At 43.4% G+C, this 25971-nt stretch overlaps 1 protein-coding gene across 1 annotated transcript in view; it reads right to left on the bottom strand.

Annotated features, from left to right (window-relative positions):
- The window catches only part of RICTOR (RPTOR independent companion of MTOR complex 2), a 468276-nt gene that overhangs the window by 246083 nt on the left and 196222 nt on the right, over nt 1-25971 (bottom strand). Inside the window, exon 17 of the mRNA XM_030193057.1 lies at nt 13138-13303. Within this exon, the coding sequence (XP_030048917.1) occupies nt 13138-13303 (166 nt within the window). The remainder of the gene's footprint in view (nt 1-13137; nt 13304-25971) is intronic.

Raw genomic sequence — 25971 nt, forward strand, 5'->3', positions numbered from 1 at the left:
TATCTGCTCTGAGCCAAGGACCAGGGCCCCGTCATTGGGTACAAGACCCTGGGGAAGGACTGGAGGAAGAACCTCCTGAGCGGCGGTCTCTGCGATATTTAAAAAAAAAAAAATTAAAACAATTAAAAGTTTTTTTGAATTAATACTGGAGCCTTTTTGAAACAGATTGTGAGTTTGGCTTTGGGAATTGAGGTGTATCCCCTATTCAGTTATATTGTTATCAAGTAATTAAGGGGTATGGCTACAGCTGGATGGGAATCGAAGGCAGGGCTTTCAGATGACCGCATCACGGAGTTACTGGGAGGTACTCGTTTATTCACGGATGAACAACGGGACAATGAGAGTAATTGGGATGAAGTACTTAGGACACATAAGGCGTTGGTTCATGCAAAGCTTCACTCAGCGGCATTGATCGAATATTGCCATGTGCAACGGGTGCCGCGTGGGCTCCGGATCACCAAGGAGCCGAGATTTCTCGGCAACGATCAATATATGGCTAGGTGGAACTCTGTGATCTCACAATGTTCCCTGGATCTCATGCTGCTTACTATAGATGCGTTGCAGGATGAGATTCAGGGACAAAGGGATGAGCTATTTCACAAGCAGAATGCAATGAAAGGTGCTCAGGATAAATAGACATTTGACAAAAGCTTGGGAGAACATAACATCAAGATTGAGGCATACATTAAAGAACAGAGAGCTATTAAAGTAGCCAAATTTCGTAGGGACGAGCATGATTACACTAGAGGATACGTCTATAGTTGGATGGATAAAAAGCGACGTGGGCGGCGAGGTAAAATTGGGGGAAGGAGAGTGCAGTTTCAGTTGTCATCGAGTGAGTCATCGGGGGATGACAACAGATGCAATAATCAGCATAAATCAATTAATGCTTTGAAATCAGTTGAGTCCGCCCATGGAATGCCTGATTCTTTTTTAAGGCTTCCAGATCAGGCAATAGGCGTAGTAGGAGAGAAGGAAGGGAGCAAAGTAGTCAAGACAAAGAGAGTTCCAAAGAAATAAATAACATCATTAATATTTCCAGTGTGGCTCTGACAGGGGAGCAGGAAGGAGTTCTGGCCAAGGGATTATCATTTGTACCTTCAAATAGATATGATGCCTTTGAGACCAGGCGTGGTCTCTATAGATTTTTTAGAGACCTTAGATTGCGGTTACATTTCAGCACCACCAATAATAATGACCAAAATAGCGTTAAATTGGTCCCTAAGGGACATAGATCCCGATGGGTACCCCCAGGCATAACTGATCCATCTATAGTAGCCTATCAGAGGTTAGTACTGGCTGATATAGCCAAGATAGAGGGTCTATGTACCGATGATGGCAGTAATATTTCCAACACTCAGCGTCAGGGTATACAGCAGTTAGCTAATGATCAGCATATTATTATCCAAAGAGCAGATAAGGGTGGATCTACGGTGGTTATGGATCGAGACAAATATATGCAGGAGGCCTACAGTCATTTGGGTCAAGCTCAGTATTATAGCTTGATAGATCCATGATCCTACTAAACGGTTGCAAGGTGTGATTATGGAATGTGTAAATGCCGCCGTTCTTGATGGAATTTTTACTAAAGCTGAACAGAAATTTCTGTGTCACCCTTGTCCTAAAGTTCCCTGCATTTATTTTGTCCCAAAGATCCATATATCACTGGAAAATCCCCCCGGGCGGCCCATAGTATCTACCCGGGACTCTGTGTTGGAGCCAATAGCTAAATATATCGATATGCTGCTCAATCCTTTGGTAAAACAGGCAGATTCATACGTCAGGGATTCCATGCATTTTATTAAGCTATTGGAGGGAATAAAGCCCCAGTTGGGTGATGATTTTTATATGGTGGGCCTCGATGTTACCGCTCTCTATACAAATATACCTCAGAGTGAGGCTATACAACTAGCCAAAGACCACTTTGCTAAGATTCACATACCGGAGTCTAAAATTAAGGTGTTAGTACAACTTACGTCTTTGGTCATAAGCCAAAATTATTTTGAGTTTGACAACAAATTTTATAGGCAGATCAAGGGGGTAGCGATGGGGGCGTCGGTAGTGCCCTCTTTAGCTTGCCTCTATATGACCCGGTTTGAGGAGAAGTATGTTTATACATCTCCATGGATCAGCAAAGTGGTCATGTGGAAGAGATTCATCGACGATGTCATATTATTCTGGCGGGGCCCTTTACGTGAATTGCGGACCTTCATCGAGTACCTTAATTTGGTGGATATTAACATTAAGTTTACCTTTAGAATCAATGATGCTGAGCTAGAATTCTTGGACATTAAAATTATGAGATCTCAAGAGGGGGAGTTTTCTACCACCATTTATCGGAAGCCTACCGACCGCAACACCCTATTACATTATCAGAGTTTTCATCATAGAGCACTTAGACAGGGTGTTCCGGTCGGACAATTGTTACATTTACGTCGATTGTGTTCATCAACATTTGAATTCAAGAGACAGGCCAGCATCATGATTGAGAGGTTTTTGAACCGAGGGTACCCTATGGGGATCCTCAAAAAAGCGTATAAGAGGGCCCTGTATACTCATCGTCCATGGCTGTTATCCACGGGACCTAGGTCCCCCTGTAGCCCCCTGGCTTGTGTCATTCCTTATTCTTCAAAGGCATCTAGGATCAACGCTATAGTCCATAAACATTGGCAGGTGCTTGCGGTGCATCCTGAGTTTAGCGAGACCCCTAGAGTAGCGTACAGACGTCAGGCTAATTTGGGTGAATTGCTTAAGAGACCTAGTAGGAACACTGCAGTCGGTAGGCACTTTCCATGTGGCAAGTGTGTATATTGTTGTTATCAGTGGGATACTTCGATCATTCCTATTCCCCACACTAATAGGGAGCATATTTTAAGATACGGTACCACGTGTAACACTGAATGTGTGGTTTACTGTATAGTTTGTCCATGCAATTTATACTATATAGGACACACTAAGAGACAGTTGAAAAGTAGATTAGCAGAGCATGTTAGTAACATCAGACATGGCAAACAAGAAAACCCGCTGGTAGCACACTGGACTTTATTAAATCATTCGATGAATCAACTTCGATGTGCGGTGATAGCGCATCTTCCCTGCTCCAATAGAAGTGGGGATGTTAGTGCCAGGTTATTAGTTATGGAGCAGCGATTCATTTTCTCATGGGGTACGGTTACTCCCAATGGCCTCAATTTGGAAGTTGAATGGGTGTAAATTCTGTTTCTTTAACAGATTGGGAGTTGCCTTACATCTAGCCCTTTAAATTGACAAATGACGTTTGACGCAGTAACTCTTGATGCGGCGTCATGTGGTCTATGCCTGAGGGAGCCTTTAGTCGACATGCAGCCGAGTAGATGAATGTGAGTGAGTATTCTTTCAATATATATTGTAACAATAAGTTTATAATATGGAGGATGGTGATGGTTACAATGAGGTCACTGTTAAACTATTGTAGATACAACGGTGGTTCCTCCTGAGGAAGATCTAGTGAAATGCGGATCAGCATTGGGGAACTGGTATATACTGGAAACATCAAAAGTTGAATAAGGAGTCTTCTATTTGCTTCTCAATACCTGTATAATGCTGCAGAGGTGGGATTTGTGATCTATGAACGGCTAATGGAGGATCCCTACTTGAACTGAAAGTGGCACATTTGGGACAAACACAACTGATTGCAATACAGTGGCCACGCGGAAAGCGTGGTGTCAATCACTGTACTATAAAGATTGAGTATCATGTTATTAATTAAGATTGTTGTGTGAATATAATGTGCACATAATTTCATGTGAATGCCGTTTATTATTGTAAATATTGTTTAGTGCAGCATAGGGTAAGAAGTTTGAGGGAATGGTTAGAGTGATATTTAAAAAAAAAATAATTAAAACAATTAAAAGTTTTTTTGAATTAATACTGGAGCCTTTTTGAAACAGATTGTGAGTTTGGCTCTGGGAATTGAGGTGTATCCCCTATTCAGTTATATTGTTATCATGTACAAACAAGCCAAGGAAGGCGCGATGGTAGCACCCATCGCAACTCCCTGAGTTTGTACATAAAACTGATCACAAAACTGAAAATAATTGTGACCGATAACCAATGTCAACAATGTTTTTAAGACCTCAATTTTAGGAGAGGGTAATTGTAATTAAATCAGATGGTCACACGCTAACTGTATGGCTTGAGCCTGTGGAATGCTGGTATATAGAGCAGCGACATCTAAGCCCACACCATATAGAAATCATTGCCATAATATGGTTCCATTTTTTCTAATATTTGAATGAAGTGCATGGAGTCACGAATATAAGACTTAGCTCTCTTTACCAGAGGATTTAACAACCTGTCAATATATTTAGATATGGGTTCTAATACTGAATCTCGTCGAAACAATAGGGCGACCTGGTGGATCCACGATAGATTTATGGACCTTGGGAACAAAATATATATATGGTACCTTGGGGCATGGATGACATAAATACCGCTGATCTACCTTAGTTAATGTCCCATCCAACACTGAACCATCAACACATTTCGCTATTTCATCCTGTAACCATTTGGTGGGATCATGGTCAATTGGGGTATAATATTGAATCTGATTCAATTGATTCATGCCCTCACATATATATTTGTCCCTGTCCATAACTACCGTGGATCCACCTTTATCCGCCCTCTGGATAATAATTCTCTCATTATTAGCCAAATCCACTATACTTTGACGTTGTAATTTAGACAGGTTATTTCCCTGTCTATAACGTTTAGACTCCAATTCCTCCACAGCTTCCAGAACCAATTTTTGATAAGCTGCAATGGAAGAGTCCACCGCCCCCGGAGGCACCCACCGGGATTTAGGCCCCGGTTTAGCTAGGGGCATACACTCCTCATTCTGTATGGTGGGATTACCAAAATGCAGCCGCAACCTAAGGTCCCCAAAAACTCTATACAGACCTCTTTTGGTTTCAAAAGGGTCATAACTATTAGATGGAACAAACGATAACCCCTTAGCCAAAGTCTCCTCCTGTGCCACCGTTCATGTGTCATTCGATATGTTAATGACATTACTTACTTCTTGAGAATCCGTTTGGGTTTGATAGACTTGCTCACTTCTTTGGGATCGTTGGATGTGCCGGGGGGCTGATCTGGTATGCGTAAAAAAGATTCTGACAACACTGTTGCTGATTCATGTGTCATTTGCGTATTATTGGACTTCTTTTTTGATTTAACTTCATCACCTGACGACTCACTGGAAGATAACAAATGCTATCTTCCTACCCCCTTGCTTTACCTCTACGTCCCCTTCTCTTCTTATCCATCCAACTGTAAATATATCCTTTAGTATAGTCATATTCATCCCGACAGAATTTAGCGACCTTAATAGCTCGCTGTTCTTTACTATAATTATCTATTTTCAAATTATGCTCATCTAGACTTTTCTCAAATGTGTTCTTATCTTGTGCTATTCGCATAGCATTCTGTTTAAATGTTAAATCCTCTTTTAAACCTTAAATCTCTTCCTGAAGGGCATCAGTGGTGAGCAACATCAGGTCCAGCGAGTACTGAGTGATCACCGAGTTCCATCTGGCCACATACTGGTCATTACCAAGATATTTTGGTTCCTTAGGGATCCGTAGACCCCTAGGAACCTGCTGTACGTGACAATATTCAATAAGGGCAGCCGAGTAAAGCTCAGCTCGCACCAGTGCCTTATGGACCTGAAGCACTTCATCCCAAGAACTTTCAGGTTCCACCTGCGACCCAGAGAACAGCCGAAAACCACCCAGTAATTCCGTGATGCGATCCTCCGACAGACCCGCCTTGGAGTCCCACCCAGCAGCAGCCATACTAACAGTCGTGGATGCATTTCTTCAGTCACCTGATTTTGGTCTTCTGCCGATATTATTATATCACGATAACATTGGAGGTTATCATCTTGAGAAATATTCATACGGTGCAGTACTTGAATATGCAAGACCCAGTGGAACAATGACGGTCTGAACGCCACTAATGAAGGCTTTTTGTGGCGGTTAACATCTTATGTTGCATTCTAGTACTATGTGAGATTATAACATTAAGTCTAAATTGCACTGTATTGTTTGGCAGCATTGTGTTACATTGTGTAATAAGTTTACAGCTTTGCTGTTTGTATTGTAATTATTAGACGTGAAGAGTGACTGGCGTATGCATGTGAGTGAATGAGCAAATGTTATAACATTTTTAAGTGGTGTTGATTGACACTGATGTGTCAATAAAGAGAAATTGGTATATAATTCTGGAGGCTTTCGTTGTTATAAGTTAAACTTTAATGCCAAGAAGTATAGAGTGATGCACTTGAGGTGCAGAAACCCGAAAGAGAGATACCAAATAGGAGGGGAGAGATTAGTAAGCTTGACTCAGGAGAGAGACCTTGAGGTGTTGGTGTCTGAGGATCTGAAGGTGAAGAAACAATGCAACAAGGCAACGGCTGTGGCCAGAAGGATGCTAGGCTGCGTAGAGAGGGGCATAACCAGGAGAAAGAGGTGTTGATGCCCCTCTACAAGTCGTTGGTGAGGCCCCACTTGGAGTACTGTGTTCAGTTTTGGAGGCTGTATCTTGCTAAAGATGTAAAAAGCTACAAAAATGGTATGGGATTTGCGTTGCAAACCATACAAGGCCAGACTTGAGGACCTGAACATGTATACCTTGGAAGAAAGGAGAAACAGGGGTGAGATGATACAAATGTTCAAATATTTGAAACGTATTAATCCGCAAACAAACCTTTTCCAAAGACGGGAAGGCGGTAGAACTAGAGGACATGAATTGAGGTTGAAGGGGGGCAGACTCAGGAGTAATGTCAGGAAGTATTTTTTCACGGAGAGGGTGGTGGATATGTGGAATGCCCTCCTGCAGGAGGTGGTGGAGATGAAAATGGTAATGGAATTCAAACGTGCGTGGGATAAACACAAAGGAATCCAGTTTTGAAGGAATGGATCCGTGGAATCTTAGCAGAGATTAGGTGGTGATGCCGGTAATTGGGAAACAAAACCGGTGCTGGGCAGATTTCTATGGTTTACGCCCTGATCATGACTGAATAGATAGGGATGAGCTGGAGTGTAAATTTTAAGGGGCTTCAACGTTAGCTTCAGGACTCAGTGCAAGAATAGTGCTGGGCACACTTCTACGGTCTCTGCCCTGAGAATGGCAAAGACAAATCAAACTTGGGTATACATATAAAGTATCACATACCATATAAAATGAATTTATCTTGTTGGGCAGACTGGAAGGACCGTACAGGTCTTTATCTGCCGTCTTTTACTATGTTACTATATCAGATTGTTTTCTTTCTTTCCTGTTATTATCTGTTACTGCTTATATTACTGTTCGTGCACTTGCAAGATGAGATCCATGTCGATGGAGTATCTACTGTTCATGCGATTGTTTTCAGTTCATGCAGCGCTGCGTACGCCTTGTAGCGCTATATAAATGCTAAATAGTAGTAGTAGTAGTTCAACAAGACACTTTCGCTTATGCTTACTAAGCAGCACTATGGGCGCATGCGTTAAACGCTAACACGCCCAGAGAAATGTAAAGGCACATTAGCATTTAACGCGTCTTAAATTTACAGGTGTTTTAAAAAGGCTAACACACCTTAGTAAACATACCCCTTTGTATTTAATGTTATGTTTGTTCCAATGCATTGTATTTATAAATAAATAAATAAATAAATAAATATAAAAGATTTTCATCTGAAGGTTCTGAAGTAGCTATCATCATCAGAAGAAACTAGGAGATAGTTCCATCAGACTAGTATTTTCAAGGGGGAGGAATATGAAGAAAATATTGCATTGACAATGCCTGTTCCTGGATTACTCCCCTGCTTGCTGCTTGCCTGTTGACATTGCCTGTTCCTGGATTACTCCCCTGCCTGCTGCCTGCCTATTGACTTTGCCTGTACCTGGATCACTCTCTTGCCTGCTGCCTGCCTAGCAGATACATTCACCACCCCGCTTCCAGCTCTGTCTCGTAAGTCCTGCAGGCCGCCCGCACCTAGAGGCTCAACCTCTGGGGAATGGCAGTCAGCACAGGTGAGACCCGGGGTTGTCCGGCCACCAAGCAGAACCTGGTCCGAGTACCGAGCTCAGCAGTGCTCAACTTGGTACAAAGAACTCACAAGTCTGACACTAACTACGCTGAGGGCTGAATGAATGAGCTCTTGGTCAGCAATTTGGAGGTTTTTGATACCAGCTGAGTGTGTATTCAAGACGGACTAGCTGAAAAACCTACTGGTCTGAGATAATAAGGGGCCACCTTTCATGGAAAAACTTCAGCCTACCCTGACTGGCAAGTTGTCCGGTATGGACACTTTTACTGCAACTATGCTCTGCTGGAGCCAGTCAAAAGCTCGTCCCCTTGCTTTGACTGGGGAGCAGCAGGGGCCTTAGGCAAAAGCTGTTGATGTGAATGAGCATACTGTGGCTGAGCCTGAACAGGCTGGTGAGCCAAGGGGTTGTACCTATGCCTCTGATAGTAATAGGTACCCCTCGGTTTGCCAAAAGTCCTCCTAGCTGAGGAGGTAGATGCAGAACATGCCCAGTGGGAGAGAGAAGAGATGGTATCAATGCATTTTTTGATTTGGTCAGCGACCTCCTCAATCTTCTCTCCAAAAGGTTATCTTCCCAGCATAGTGCATCCGCCAACCTCTGCAGAACAGAATGTTCTTAGTCAGAAACACACAGCCATGAAAGTCTGCACATTGTTATACTCTGAGCAGAGATTCTAGATGCCACAACAAGTGTCATAAGTGCCCCTGGCCAAGAACTTTCAACTCGGCCTGCTCCGGAGGGAGCGTCTCAGCCATGTCCAACAACTTGTGCACAGAGTTTCACAAGTGAATGCTCGTGAACAGCTGGTATGATTGTATTCGGGAGATGAGCATTGAAGCCTGGTACATGTTCCTCCCAAAAGAATACAGGGTTCTAGCTTCTCTACCTGGGGGTGCAAAGGCATAGTCCCTGGAACTCCTGGCTCTTTTGAGAGTGGATTCCACCACCATGGAATTGTGAGGCAACTGAGGCTTATCAAAACCAGGTGTGTTGTGGATCCAATACTGGGTGTTGATCTTCTTGGGCATGACTGGGACCAACAGAGAGGACTCACAGTTCCTAATGAGGACTTGCAAGAGTACCTCATGGAGAGGAACAGTCACAATCTCCCTAGCAGCAGGACCTTGAGCATCTTTGCTCTGGGCTCGTCATCCACTTCCAAAGGAAAATGAATAGCATCAGCCATTTCCTTAACAAAAAAAAGGAATGAAAGGTTCTCCGGAGGAGACTCTCTCTTTTCAGGTCGAGGGGAGGGGAGAGGTTCAGAGGGAATTCCATAGGACTTATCAAAGGAAAAGTACCTTAGATCTTCCTCTGAATCCCATGAGAGCTCCTCTTTGGTGTCAGACAATACCTCCTGATGGGAGTGTCGAGATCAAACCTGCCTTGACATGGAGGAACCACGCCCTAGAGAACATCATTGAGAAGTTGATTTTCGCCTCAACTCCGGCGAAGCTTCCTTCACCGATGTCGAGGGAGTGCCAGCTTGGGTGGCAGTCCACAGTGAAGCCACATGCTGCATTGCTGTGAAGGCCGCACCACAGGCTGAAGGCCAAGCGGAGCCTTAACGTTAGGCAGGGTAGACGCAAGCACCCCCGATGCCGATGTACACCGTTGCAACAAGCCATCCAGCAGCTCAGATGACAAGGCCTGGATGCACTCATCAAGGGCAGACAACAGGAAAGGCTGGGGTGCTGGTGCAGGTTGCAGAGCTGCCAGGGTCTATGCGGGAGATGGGTCTTAGCTGCTGGGAGACCGACGCATCGCACCTCCTGTATGGGGGGGGGGTCACGGTCCTCTTGGTATCGACACTTCCCGGGTGCCAAATCCTTGATGTCTCAGAGCTCCCGGGCACCATGCGTCGAGGGCAACGATGATAGTGCTTCTTTGCCTTCACCCAAAGCATGTCACCGAGGCTCCTCGGTGCTGAGGGCAACTCAGAATCCACACGCCACCTTGTAGGCGGGTCCAATGATGGACAGTCCCAGGGGACCTGCACAGCAGGAGGCCTCGAGGCAGATGGAGACCCACTTGGTGCTTTACTGCTCCTACTGTCTAAGGGTCTAGTAGCAGTCAAGCTTACTGGCATTCCCAATGCCAGTGTAATGCTCAACGTCAATGCAGACGCCTCCGACCTCAATTCCTTTTTTTTATTATTTTATTTTAAATTTCACAATTCAAATACAAGCATTTACATCTTGCAACAGAAAATCTGAGTAAATATTATTTAAAGAAATCAACATGAAGATATGTAACTCTTTCTTAGACCACCTAATTCAAACAACAAAAAAAAGAAATAGAGATAGGGGCGTTAGGAAACATCGGTGGTGTTTTTTTTTTTTAAAGAAATTGAATGATAACAAAGAAGGCCTGGAGATATCCACGTATTAACATAATAAATCCTGATTTTCTTACTACTCAGAGTACTAACTGGTAACTTTTTTCATTTGCAAAAATTCTTTCAGTTGCGCAGGTTCAAAGAAAACATATTTCTTATCAAGGTAATTTACTAAACATTTACAGGGATAAGAAAGAAGAAATCTGACCCCAAACTCGTGTCTCTTCTCTGAGTGACAGGAAAGCTTTACGTCTATCCTTAGTGGTTTTCACCACACCGGGGTAGATCCAGATTCTGTCACCAAGAAACATTTTTGTTGAATTTCTGAAAAATATTTTCATTAAGGAATTTAAATCTTGTTCAAACACCATCGAGACTAGTAAAGTTTTCCTTTCCAGAACTGTAGTATCAGACTGTTCAAGTAAATCGGTCAGATTTTGTAAACCATCAGTTCCTTTCAGTTTTTCTCCACGCTTTAAGTCAGGAAGGTAGTATACTTTTCTAAAAGGAGGAATCAGGTCTGGAGAATATTGAAGCACTTCAGTCAAGTATTTTTTAAACATTGCAGCCGCTGTTAATTCTACAGCTCTTGGAAAGTTCAAAAGGCGTAGATTTAAACGTCTATTATAATTTTCAAATTGTTTAATCTTTCGGTGTATCATTAATTTATCCTTGATAAGCATATCAGTTTTAGCTTTTAGATTAGAGATATCCATTTGGGCAGCTATATTCACTTTTTCCGAATCCTTCTTAAAGGTCTCGAAGGCAGTAGTCAATAAGTCTAGTTTACTCACGATTGGTGCAACTGTTGCTGTAAGTGTTTGTATCGCAGCCCATATAGATTCTAAGGTTATCGCCTCGAGAGCTTGCTGCTCGGTGTTAATATTTTTCCCCAGCGTTTCAGTTTGAGCTCCGGCAGAGAGAGTTCCCCTCACGCCAACTTCGGACGCTTCCGGGACATCAAGCTCGCTTCTGAGACCAGCTGGGCAAGGCGGAGGATTTAATTCCGGCGATGACAATGTTGTTAGACTTCCCTGTGAGAACAGCATTCCACCTACGTCTCCCACCGCGGGAACACTCAAGCCGGCCGACCGTGGAGTGCTGGTGGCGTACCTATCGAGCGTCGTCTGACACAGAGTGGCTTCCGGAGCAACTGCCGGTAAGCTCTTAACCGCTCCTTTCCGCTTAGTGTGCTGCATTTGAGGCACAAAAGAAAAATGTAGAACTAAGAAAAAATGTTGCACCACGGAAAAGTTCAGGAGCTAGAGAGGCGTCCTCCAGTCAATCCGCCATCTTGGCACGCCCCCTCCGACCTCAATTCCAATGTCTAGGAACCGGACTTGGCTCCAAAAATCTTCTCTTGTTGAGTCTCTCTGGAAATCTGGGTCCTATTCTTTATGCGAAGACAGAGAACATAGTTAGTGAGGTTACAGTCGACACTGTAGACACCAAGAATGGGTGTGTTTCCCAGAGAACGTCCGACTGCACCAAGTACAGCGCTTAAAGCTACTGGGAACCTTCATGGACATGGAAGGAAAAACGTTCTCAGCTAAATTAAAGGAAGCAATAGTGTCTGAAAAAGAGGCAAGGCACGGCAAAAAACAAAGGGAAAATTCCTGGCCAAAATCAAGACCTACAAGTGGCCAAACAAAAATGAAAAAGTAAGGAAACTTCAAACTGGGCAAAATAAACTAAAAATATAAGGGAAAGACAAAAAAAAAAGTGGGTTCCACAACTGGGAACACAATTTTGGATGAAAAAAATCGCTGAAAAGCACAAAAAAGCTCTTTAGGACCAAGTGTTGTGAGGAGACAGTAAAAAAAATGCCCTCTCCTCACCGCAGTGGGCAGAAAGGCAAGCAAGCATGCGTGGCAGAGCGTGTCTTGCATTCCACAAAGCTCTTCTTATACTCGTTGTAAGTCCTAAACCAGGCAATGCTGGTCAGCGTCACCCACTTGTGAGAATAAATAAGCCTGCTTGTCCTCGGAGAATTCCCTTTTCCCCACATTAGCAGTTTACTGCAACCAAAATTTGTTACTTTGCACAATATTTTTACACATACATCCAGCTCTGAATCCTCTGTAGCAAACAGACTTAAACACAGAACTTTTCTCCCAAGCCATCATCAATATGTTAAATCCCCACTGAAATTCTAAATTCTATTTTATTCTATCTAATTCTTATAAACCGACCGTTATTCCTAAGCTGAATTCATAGTGGTTCACATAACAGAAATCTCAACATTAAAGAGAAGAATTTACAAAATCAAAGAACATGGTACAAACTCAGACTTCACCCTCAAATAGGTCTTAAGAATCTTCCTAAAATGTATGTAGGAAGGCTGTGTTTTCAGGAGCATAGGTAGCACATTCCATTAACGTGCCTCCTGAAAAGGAAATGATTTTTCAAGATTTTAATCTGACATTTTTCATAGAGGAATAACCTAAAGTCCGATAACAACACAGAATTCAATCTGACAAACAGATGAACGGCGTGATCTAGCCATTAGGCATTTGTTTTTTTATTTACGTTGTAAATGAATGCCTAGAAATTGGTTTGTTAGTATCACTTAGCATGCAAGCAGAATATAAATCCCAACTGTGCTACTAGAACATAAGTTTCAAAAGCAAGGCTGCAAAAAATAAGTTCTTCCTGTAACTTTTATATCAGAAACATATTTTAAATAACTATAATTACTGAAAAATACATGCAAACAAAATGCCCCATCACCTTTAGAATAAAAATGTCCTTTTGAACTCGAAGATGTTGATCCCTTTTCTGGTAGGTGGAGATTGCTTTCCCAACAATGTGATCCAAATAGAGGCTGTATGGTTTAGGACCTCGTTTCTTCATCTCATGCAATCGTTTTAAGCAATTTAATGCTGCGCTGGCTCTCCTGATAAAGATTAAGTTTAGTAAACTGGTCATCCTCATTATTTACAATATATATTCCAACAAAGCACCGCTACCAACCTGATGAATCATTAAAACCAATGGGATATTAATGAGAAGTTTTCATTTAAATCAAAATACTATTATCCAGATGTAGTAATTCAATTTGCAAAGAATTTTAGTACTAAGGTCCATGGTATTGTGTATCAACAGAGTAACATGGAAAAATGTTTAGCCAGTAACAGCAAATTGCATTTTTAAAGTATAAAACTGCATAGCAGAATACAGATCGTCATGTAATTCTGCTTTGCCAGTGTAACTCATCAGAAGGATAAGTGGCACAATGGCAGTTATGACTTTAATATATCCAGGGCTCTAGTCCTTAGGTAGATCATCTGAAACCTTAGAAGACTGTGTCATCTGTCTGCAGCTGTCTACAAGATAGAAAGCATTAACTTAGTTGAATGAAAAATGGGTTAAAAATTAGAAATTGCCTCCACACATATACAGCATCAAAAAATATGTGCTTCCATACCCAGAAAAGATCCAAACGAACCAAGAGTAGAATGGTTATGGTAGGTTCTAGTATATATTAGCCCTAACACACTTCCACAAAGAACACCTATAGAAAATGTCTTATGACTCGGGAAACAAAGGGTACACCTGAAAATGAATACAGTGGTAGAAGACTAAAAACCAAACATGAAAAAAAAAAAAAAGAAAAGATAAAGGAGGAAAGAAACCTATGGTACACAAAGTGGGTGGTTTTCAACCATCCACACTGGGACTAAGTTCACGGGTCAAAAGTACTTTACCTATACATTTTGCACCAGGTTTTAAAACAAAAGTACACATGTATGATAAACTTGAAATACAAAGTTAGCTGCAGACATTTATGCCTCCATTTTATGCAGTTTTTTCATGGAAAACAACATGCACAGATTTTAAAATGCAATCTAGCCATGCTATTTTCCTCCCCCAACTTAAAAAAGTCCCAGAAAGTCTCTTCTAAAGGTGGTTACTAAGTATGCATTGTGTAACATCGTGCATACTTTAAACCGCAATATGTAAAACATTTCCAGAGAGCTGATTTGCATATATAAATTGCAAATCTCAATGTGTTACTATGAAATTTTCAATTTGTTAGTATCAACTGCCAAGAAAGGCACTTCTGTAGAAAACTTGTTACGAACACAATGACAGTATTATAGAACAGGTATGTTTATGTTTATTTATAGCCCGCCTTTATTGAAGGCGGGTAACAAATATACATAATCTAAAATACAGAATAGAAACTCACTAAAACACAATAAAAGAAACTAATACAGCACAAAAAAAAGAGCAGTCCAGATTTCATAAAGCATTACAAGTCAATTTGTTGACTCAACAAAAAATGTTTCAGATCAGCTTGAACAATGCAATATTCTGCTGGGACTTCAGCAAAAAGTTAATTTCTGAATGCGAACGAATGTCATGAGTTCGAGCAAATCAAAATGTTCACTCTTGAGTCTTGCTCCTCATGAACCTCTCCAGCTAGTGTAAACGTACGTGGGTTCATTTTGCCCATGATTTGTGCTAGTATTTTATGAAAACATAAGCACCTGTGTGTCTTTATAAACAGGCCACAAAATAGGTACTGCTTTGTCCTTCAAAGATAGAGGGTAATTTTATAAACAGCTGTTTAAAGAGGGTACTAAGTCAAACAGGATAAAGATCTTCCTCCTGAGGTTACGTGATGCCATGATCGAGAAAGAACGTAGGAGTTGAGCTCTCCTGATCTTCCCACTCCGTTCTGTAGTTTTATTTTGTATTTTATCATTTTAAGTTTATGACTGGATAGCGGAGTGGATAACTAACACTGGGGAGCTTGTTTTACATAACTGCGATGATTTATGGCAGCGAAATCTGGACGCAAAGGAAACTAACGGGCTTGAGGAGGCGAGGAAAAGATGGTGGCGCCGGCTAGCCCCACCGCTGTGGGACTTAGCTCAGCCTGGATCGCAGAGGTGGTAGCCGAGGTGCCTGCAGCTATGGAGCCTCTTTTGGATCAGAGGCTCCAGCCTATTAACACCAAACTTGAAAAGCTTCAGGAGCAGTTTGATAATATTAGCCGGGATTTACTGCAGCAACAACAGCGCACCAGCGAGTTGGAGGATTGTGTGAAATACCTAGAAGATACATGTGCTCAGTTGCAGACCACGCTTAAAAGCTATGAATAAAAAATAGAGGACCTTGAGAATCAGTCCAGGCGGAATAACCTGTGCCTTGTTGGCTTTCCAGAGTCTGTAGGGGAGCAGGAGCTTATTGGATTCCTGGAAACCTGGCTCTCCCATGATTTAAATTGCCTGGCCATCAGGGACCTCTGCGTATTGAGAGAGTACATAAGCTGGGACAGCGCCATCCCAACGCTTCTCAGCCCCGAGTGGTTATTCTCCGAGTTCTTAACTAGGCACACAAGGTTTCTATCTTACAGGCACTTCATAGTGGTAAGCCTTTAACCTATCACAATCATAGAATTCTGTGTTTTCAAGACTATTTGGCTAAAGTGGCGGCACAGCGCCGTAATTTTGTTCCTTTGTGCTCACAACTAGCAACCCATAAGATCCAGTTTGTGCTTCAACATCCTGGGCAATTAAAGGTGACCTGTGATAATAAGTACTGTTCTTTGAAACTGTAGAAGGAGTTTGTGGCTGGTCTTTCAGGGATGTCCTCTGCGGCAGACATTGAGGCTTGAGCCTCATTTAAAGGACTTTCATTTCTTTGTTGACTAGCGCAGGTGACCTGTTTATCACACTGGGCAGCCTTTATGCCTCTTGGACATGTTGGGGCACCTGGACGGGTTTTCGACATCCGGGCTGCTGAAGATTTTGCACTTGTGGAATTGTAATATGTGGCCTCTTGGACATGTTGGGGCACCTGAACGGGTTTTTGACAGCCGGACTGATGAAGATTTTGCGATTGTGGAATTGTAATATGTAGCTCCTGATTTCTGAGCGTTACTGAGTTTTGTTTTGTTTTTTAAACGGAAGATATTCCTTATGTCATATATGGAGTGATTGTGTATGGACTTTGGGAGAGTGTCTCTCAGATGCAGTATTGCTATTCTCCTATTTGTACTTGTTCTTGGAGGAACCTTATTGTTTTTCTTTTCTGGAGCTGGATTTGCTGTGTCGAAGGTTTTTGGGTTTTTTTCTCTCCTCTCTTCTTCTCTTGGTTTAGGGGATGAAGCAGGAAGGGGGTATTGAGTGACCTGCCCCTTTATTGGAGCTTTATAGGAGGTGGATGGGGAGGGCTAGAGTTACGGGTTTAGGGAAGGGAGGGGGGTTTCTTTGAGACTCTCTTTGTCAATCTGGTATGTTGCTACTGGTTGTGTTCTATTATCAGGGAGAAGAGGGGCCTGGGTAGGTTTCTGGTGGGCAGTGCAGTCTGGAGGAGTGGGCTGCCTACAGGCAGGATGAGTTTCTACTGGCAGGGGATCCAGGAGGCTGGGAGAGGTTCCCTGGGATTGCTAATTTTTCTGCATTGTTTATGCTCTTTTATTATGGGGGTATTACATAATGCCTATTAATTTGTTTACTTGGAATATGGGAGGCATCTCTTCGCCCATAAAGAAGAGAAAGATCCTTCACACCTTACATAAAAAGCATGCGCACATTGCTTTTCTACAGGAAAGACATCTTAGTGCTGCAAAACACAAAAAGTTCATCACCTGGTGGGTTGGTACTTATTTAGAGGCCCCTGCAGTGGCAAAGAAGGATGGAGTCCTTATCCTTTTTCATAAATCACTGCATGTTGAGACTCAGAGGGTAATCTTTGATCCAGAGGGGTGGTTTATTGTAGCTCGTGTGCTTATTAATGGTCAATCTTTAATACTGTGCAATGTTTACGCCCCAAATGACTACAGGAAGTCCTTTCATACGTTTTTAATGTCACAACTTCATTGTTTTCCATCTCATTACAGAATTGTGTGTGTGTGTGTGGGGGGGGGGGGGGGCAATTTCAATATTGTTGCAGATTCGGAGTGGGACAGGTCACATAATCCCTGTCATCAGGCAGCAGACAGGACAAAAGGGAAGTCTTTGCTATGCGAGGCTTTGGATTTGGTGGATGGAGAAGGTTATACCCTACTGAACGTGATTACACCCACCTTTCTAGAGCACATAGGACACATTCCAGACTAGACTATCTCTTGGTGGATAGGTCTTTTTTCTCAGAGATTCTTGAAGCAGAAATAGGGCCAACAGAAGTTTCGGACCATGCCTTGGTGTGGTTACAGTATTGTGACAGGGCAGATGGTGATCGGCTGTTTCGTTGGAGTTTCCCCATTAAGCTATATAATGATTCACAGTTTTGGAATACATCCTATATAATAATTCTCACCACCAACGTTCCAATGTGCCTGCCTGTGTCTGTGACGCCTTCGGAGTTGCTGAGCTAGGCTCCGCAGCCAGGCTGACATCACTCACAGCTGATTCCTAGGCAGGGGGCGGAGTAGGAAAACACGCAGAGCAAGTGGCAGAGAGCGGCGGCGGTGCATCAAACAACGACCCTCCTCTCCCCTGCCCCCCCTCCAGCCACTCATGTCCTGCGACCCTCCTCTCCCCCTGTCCCCCCTGCAGCTACCCAAGTCCACCGACATTACTCAGTAGAAGACCCGCGAGTCCGCCATTGGAAGTCTTGGTGGCCATTTTGAACAGCGATCCGGCAGCGGGGGAGCGTCTCAGCGCCAGCAGCGGGCAGGCAGGACCGGGGATCTTTCCTGCCTGCCCCGAAGAATTGGTTACACAACCTAGGTGGATGAAGGAGGGGCAGGTGAGAGAGCAGGGTCATTGGACATGGGTGACTGGAGGGAGGGCAGGGGGAGAGTAGGGTCGCTGGACATGGGTGGCTGCAGGGGGGGGCAGGGGGATCACAGGACATGGGTGGCTGAAGGGGAGGGGCAGGGGAGACGAGGGTCGTTGGACATGGGTGGTTGCAGGGGGGCAGGGGGAGAGTAGGGTCGCTGGACATGGGTGGCTGCAGGGGGGGCAGGGGGAGAGGAGGGTGGGAGGGGGGTACCTGGCGGGGGGGGGGGGGAGGGGACCCTGGCACACAATCTCAAACACACACTCGCACCCAGTCTCAATCTCTCTCTGTCACACACACTCGCACATTTACTCTCTCTCTCTCTCACACACTCTCTCAAACATACACACTCCGAGGAAAACCTTGCTAGCGCCCGTTTCATTTCTGACAGAAACGGGCCTTTTTTTACTAGTTAAGAATAAATGGGTGGAATATACAACTTTTAATGATGTTCATAGGGAGGCTCCTGTATTGTTTTGGGACACAGCTAAGGCTGTCTTAAGAGAAGATATTATAGTGTATTGTGTGGCCAAGCGGAAAAATCGAGATAGGGCATCAGTCAGCTTAAGAAAAAGTTAATGGGTCTTCACAGACTTGCGGGATCTGCTCGGTTTGGGTCATAATGAGCAGTTCTTGGCTACCCAAGCATCACTTAATGAACTCCTGCATCAGACAGCTAAAATGTCTGATGATAGTGCTGGGCAGACTTATACGGTCTGTGCCCTGAAGAGCACAGGTACAAATCAAAGTAGGGTATACACAAAAAGCAGCAAATATGAGTTATCTTGTTGGGCAGACTGGATGGACCGTGCAGGTCTTTTTCTGCCGTCATCTACTATGTTACTATGATTATTATCAATATCAATCGTACAAACATGGAGATAAAAGTGGGAGATTGTTGGCGCATTTGGTATGACCCCTAAAGACTTCGTCTAATATTCTGACCTTAAAGGGGGTTGGTGGTCATGTGATTCATTTTACTCAGGGTATTAGATACTTTTATGGATTTTTATCAACAGTTGTATAGGGGGATTCTGATGAGGGCCTGCATCCGGATACTTACTTTGTCTAGTTTGGATTTGTCATCTCTTACGCAGGTGCAATTGGACTCGTTTAATTCCCCTATTGGGGAGAATGAGGTAGCGGGGGGCTATACAGCTAGTTCTCAGTTTAAGGCACACGGACCAGATGGTTTCAGGGCAGAATTTTATAAGCTCTTGGTAACAGACATTGCCAACCTCTTACAACCATGTTTAATGAATTTATTACATCTAAACGGATTGCTGAATCGTTGACTTTAGCTCAAATCATGGTCCTTCCTAAGCTGGGTAAGGATGCTACTTTGCCTGTTTCGTATAGGCCCATCTCATTGCTCTGTTTTGAGGCTAAATTCTTGGCCTCCATCTTAGCTAATAGGTTGGCCAGGGTCTTGCCTAACCCTCATTGCATCCCCACAAGTGGGATTTGTGTGGGATCGTCATGTTGTTAAAAATATTAGGCAGATCTTGGCCTCTTAATGGATGCTCAGGCCCGAAGAACCTACACTTCTTATCAGCTTTGATGCCGAAAAAACTTTTGATAGAGTGGCTTGGCCCTTTATGTTTAAAGTTCTTGAGCGATATGGCATTCATGATAGGTTTTTTTATGCAATGAGTGAAATATTCTGACTCAAAAGCAGCGATATTGATTAATGGCTCTGTTTCTATGCCGTTTTCTGTTGGTAGGGGGGCAAAACTGGGTTGCCCGCTGCCCTCATTGGTTTTTGTTCTGACTCTTGATCCCCTGATACGAGAAATTTTGGCTAATACAAAGATAGTGGGGGTGTGGGTGGGGAGGGAAGATTTTAAAATATCGGCTTTTGCAGATGATCTTTTGGTACACTTGGCCTCACTCCAGACATCCCTTCCTATTTTGTTGGAAAGCTTTTGGGAATATGGAGAATTTTCTGGGTTTACAATGAGTATGGACAAATCTGAGGCATTGCCCACTCTTTCCTCGGTGCGCGAGAGGTGGGAGGGTCCTTTTCTTTTGGCTTGGGCTATGGGCCATTTTACTTATTTAGGTATTCAGTTGCTGGGTGATCCTAGAGAGTTATATTCTTTAAATGTTTGGGGATTGTTACGTTTGACTGAGCAGCAACTGCGGATTTAGCAGTCTGTACCTTTGTCTCTTCATGGCAGAATTAGCTTATATTGTATGTCTCTTTTTCCGAAATGCCTGTATGTTATTCAACAACTCCCTTTGTGGATCATGAAAAAAGGTATCAGGATGTTGAATCGTATGGCGAGTAGATTTCTTTGGAATGGGCGGAAACCCAATTATTTATATGGATCCTGGACGGTGGGAGGCATGGGGATTCCTAATATTCATCAATATAACGTGGCATGTATGTTTCGGCATCTCCGTGATTGGGTTTTGGAAACTGAGGTTTATACTCCTTGAACACTGGAGAAAGCATTGTTCCACCCACTGAACCCTCATTATTTATTACATGCAAAGGGGACAGATTTGCCTGCATCTGTGCGCACTAATGTCCTGTTAAAACCTCTGCGGGCCACTTGGGCCACTTTACTTACATATTGGCATTGCACACCTTTTTCTACTGATTTTTTGCCATTAGAAGGGAATCTGGCCGGGATTACATTCTTTAGTGTTTCAGCACTGAAGCAGACACGGGTACTTATGTGTGGCAGACATGTTGAGTGATGCAGGCACTCTTAAGCCTTATGGTAGTGTTGTGGGCACTTTGTCCCCACATCCAGGTAATCTCTATACTTTTATTCAGATTGCCCACTATGTGGCCCACCTTTTACGTGAGGGATGCAACGTACGGGAAGTGACTAGGCTACAGTTTTTTTTTACATCCCCTCAGGTGACACGTTTGTCGGTGTCTTATTTTCATAACGCACTAACCATGTTGATACCTAAGAGGTCCTATGCTCCTGTAGTTGCGAAGTGGACAGTAGAATTGGGACATCTTGTGCAGGAGGAGGCACTATTTGCTATGCTGCGTCTCAGCCCATGAATTGTATATAATGCTAGATATAGGGAATGCCTGTTTTGCCTTCTTACTCGAGCATAATTTTCTCCGAGAAAGGCATTCTGTGCTCGGTGCACTTCTGCTTTGCACTGTGGACCTTGTAGAATGGCGGAGAATACCTTCGCTCATGCTTTGTGGTTTTGCCCAGCCATACGGGCTTATTGGCACTTGGTATTTTTGTCAATACATTGTTTCCTTTGCCCCCAAATTTTGCTCCCTCTAGTTTTTTGCTTGGGCTTGCAAAGTATGAGTGCCCTTTGACCAAAGGCCAGCGATATTTCCTTTATAAGGCATGTGTGGTGGGTGTGAAGTGCATTTTGCAGACTTGGTGTGTGAGAGATGCTCCTACTCCGAGGCACTGGTGTAATGCGCTACAGGTGTTGTGTACTTGGGAGGCTCGCTCTGCTTGTTTAACTGCAAAGCGGAAATCAAGGTTTTGGTTGGTTTGGGAGCCCTTTGTACAATGTCTAGGGCGCATAACCTTCTTTTTAATAATCTACCCTTGTAATTTTTTTTTTTTGGCAGCTCATATGTGTGGCCCATTGATCCCTGACACTTTGGAAGTTTGGGGGTTTTTTTTGGATGGGGGGGGGGTTCTTACTTAAGGGATGATTTCCATTGAAGTGTTCACGTTTTGGCTGATGGATTTGTTGGAATTATTACTGGGGAGGGTGGAGGGGTTGGGTTGGGGGGTGTTGGGGAGCGGGAGAGAACTGGTTAAAATGGTTGACAGGTATAGTCACTTCTCTTTACTGTGATTGTTTGGATGATGCCATGCTTTTTGTTCCTATTAATTCTGTTGTCATCAATAAAAACTATTGAACTAAAGATCTTCCGGAAAGTAAATGTATTCTAGAATCTTTATGGATAGAATTCCATAAGTTACAAGGAACTGGGTAAATATCACACCAGGACACGCTGATTTCAGGTCAGAGACATGCAGCCATGACTGTCTGCACAACCCCACACCCACTGCGGAGACTCTGGATGTAATATCAAAGGTGTCTTAAGCTCCCCTGGCCAGACATTTCCTGCACTCCAGCTGTTTGTTGGCCAACTGGTGAAGCTTTGCGGCCTGCTCCTCAGAGCGAGACCGCGAGACTAAGCATACTGCTCAACAAAGAATTGAAGTATATGCTCATGAAAAGCTGGTAGGACTAGATGTGGTTAATGAGCATTCAGTCCTGATAAACCTTCCACCCAAATGAATCCAGAGTCAGATCCTCTCTGTCAGGGGGAAGCAGAGAAATGAGTCTTGGAACCTCTGGCTCATTTGAGAGCGGATTTCACCACCAGAAAGTGGTAAGGCAATTGCACCCTTTCGAATCCAGGATCCTTCTAGATACAGTACTGAGTATCCACCTCCTTCGGTACAACATTGGTTTATGTCAAGTCAAATACAAAGTGCTGATAACGAAAGCAAAGAGGGACTTTGAAAAAAAGGATTGCGTTGGAGGCAAACACACATATTAAACATTTTTTTCAGGTATATTAAAAGTAGGAAGCCAGCAAAAGAATCGGTTGGACTGCTAGATGACCGAGGGGTAAAAGGGGAAATCAGAGAAGACAAAGACATAGTGGAGAGATTAAATGAATTCTTTGCTTCAGTCTTCACCAAGGAAGATTTGGGAGAGATACCAGTACCAGAAATGGTATTCAAAGCTGACGAGTCGGAGAAACTGAATGAAATCTCTATAAACCTGGAGAATGAAATGGGGCAATTTGACAAATTGAAGAGTAGCAAATCTCCTGGACTGGATGGTATACTCTTCCCAGAGTACTGACAGAATTGAAAAATGAACTTGCAAAACTATTGTTAGTAATATGTAATTTATCTTTACATTGAAATCATTTTTATTAAGAAAGAAACGTAAATGGTGACATCCAAATATGTTCATAATTATCAGCATCCCCACCCTTCCCATCCCACCTACCCTACCCTAGTCAGAACAACAAGGTATAGAATTATCTCAGGACAAACATATATTAATGAATATCATAGATTTAGTAACCGACTCCAAACCGCAGAAGGCTATGTGTCCCAAAAGGGGGCACAGCAACAATGGAGCTCTCCCTGTGTTGTTTCAAAGTCTTTGACTCTCAAACGTTCTAGTCTCAATAAGAGAATCAAACGGCATCACCATTGTTGGCATGAAGGTCTTTCGCACGCCGGCCAATCATTTAAGATAACCTGTTTTACTACAATGGTGGCTTTCCTTACAAAAGACTTGTAACCAGACAAGATTTGGAGGACCCAACCTAGGGTACCCAAACAGTAAAGTAGGGTCATAATGCCATCCTGACCCCCACATTTTAGAAACATGAGTCAATAGTTCTTTCCAAAAGCTGGGAGGCTGGGCATCTAAATGGCAGATGACGTTTAATGTGAGCAAGTGCAAAGTGATGCATGTGGGAAAGAGGAACCCGAATTATAGCTACGTAATGCAAGCTTCCACATTAGGAGTCACCGACCAAGAAAGAAATCTAGATGTCATCGTTGATGATACGTTGAAACCTTCTGCTCAGTGTGCTGCGGTGGCTAAGAAAATAAATAGAATATTAGGAAAGTAAAGGAAAACAAAAATGAGGACGTTATAATGCCTTTGTATGGCTCCATGGTGCGACCACACCTCGAATATTGTCTTCAATTATGGTCACCGCATCTCAAAAAAGATTTAGTGGAATTAGAAAAGATTAAGAAGGGAGATGAAAATGATAAAGGGGATGGGATAACTTCCCTATGAAGAAAGGCTAAAGCGGCTAGGGCTCTTCAGCTTGGAGAAAAGGCTGCTGAGGGGAGTATGATAGAGGTCTATAAAATAATGAGTGGAGTGGAACAGGTAGACATGAAGCATCTGTTTACTCTTTCCAAAAATACTAGGTCTAGAAGGGGCATGCAATGAAGATACTTAGTAGTAAATTTAAAACAAATCGGAGAAACTTTTTCTTCACTCAACGTGTAATTAAACTCTAAATTCGTTGTCACAGAATGTGGTAAAGGGGGTTAGCTTAGCGGGTTTTTAAAAAGGTTTGGACGGCTTCATAAAGGAAAAGTCTATAGACCATTATTAAAATGGACTTGGGGAAAATCCACTGCTTATTTCTGGGATAAGCAGCATAAAATGTTTTGTACTTTTTTGGGCTCTTGCCAGGTATTTGTGACCTGGATTGGCTACTGTTGGAAACAGGATGCGGGCTTGATGGACCTTTGGTCTGTCCCAGTATGGCAACACTTATGTACTTATGTAACATGCACTGAGAGGGGAGATTCCCAATTCTTCGTCAGCACATCTTTAAGGATAGGGTGTAAAGGAACTGTGACCCCTTACTTAGGAGAAGATTCATAGCCCAGGACAGATAACATCTCTGCCTTAGGCTCTTCCTCCATCTGCAACTTAAATGGGATGGCCAAAGTAATCTCTTCACAAAAACTGTGTATCAGATACTCTCAGGTGGATAGCTTTCTTGAGGTGTAAAGAAGGGATTCCATATGACTACTCCTCAAGGAAGCAATGTGGATCTTCATCTGACTCCCATGAGTGGTGCAACTCCCAAAATGGGCAGAGTGAGTCTGTCTGCCCCAGTTCAGTGGAACCACATCCATGCTCCAGAGGGCGTTGAGGTACAGACCTACGTCAGGGAAACATCCTCTCCCGATCTAGACAATGGTACTGCACTGGTTAATGTCAATACCCAATGAGGTGTTGAAGACCGCTCCACAGGCAGAGTAGGGGCCTTGGGAAGAAGTTGAGGCTGAGCTGCAGCTGGGGTAAGCATCCTCAATGCCTGAGCGGTGTGCAGCTGAAACATCCGTGCCAGCTCCTCCCTGACCATGGCCCGATACCACTTATCGAGGGAAGGCATCAGCAAAGGCCAGGGAGCTGGTTTGGAGATAGCCTGAGAAAGAGCCAGTGTCAAACCATAAGTGGGAACCTGGCTTCTCAAACTCTGGTGAACTGGCACCTCCACCAAAGAGGGAGAGCTATACTCTCAGTGCCGGCGCTTCTCAGATACCAGCAATGTCTACGCCTTGGCACTCCCGGCACCGTGCTTCGAAGGGGACTAATGCTTATGCTTCACTGGTTTCCCTCGACGCTCAGCATCAAAGTCTCTTGGTGATAAGGACAACGTCGAACCTGCACGTGTTCTTGATGTCAGGTCCAATGCTGACCGGCTACAGAGCCTACTATTAGCGCCCAATGTCAAGGAAGGTGGAGACCACCTCGATGCCTGTGTACTACCAGTGGTAGATGAATCTGAGCAGCCACTGAGGTCAATGCTTCCAGTGCCAATGTTGATGGATAGGCCTTTAAAGAGCCAAAAGGTTTCTCCTGCTGGACCTGCTGTGCCCTCTGTGTTCTCAACTGCATTTTTAAACAGAGAACAAGAGTTAGGCTGATGGTGAGATCCAAGGCACCCGATGGACCAAGTAAGCCGGTCTGTTATAGAGATCACCTGACTGCATTGGGCGCACTTCTTAAAGCCACTGAGGGAATTCCTGGACATCGAGAAAAGAATTGTGGCTAAATTAAATTCCTCAACCATGTCAAAAAGGGTCAAGGCTCAAATCAAGGTCGGTGCTCAGGCCTAAAAGGAGCCTAAAGAGCCACTGAAAAAAGAAAGAAAACTTGAAGAGCCGAAAGCCTAATAAAATAACAAGGGAAGGTACTGAAAATAAGTATTATGAAAAAAATGAGAAAAATAGAGGAAAAACCTCTACGGGAAGGCAATGAAAAAATATCTGTTGAGACACGTTGAAAAGAGACCATGAAGATACAACTTCTCAG

This window comes from Microcaecilia unicolor, chromosome 2 (genome assembly GCF_901765095.1).
Source record: "Microcaecilia unicolor chromosome 2, aMicUni1.1, whole genome shotgun sequence".
Taxonomy (NCBI): Eukaryota; Metazoa; Chordata; class Amphibia; order Gymnophiona; family Siphonopidae; genus Microcaecilia; species Microcaecilia unicolor.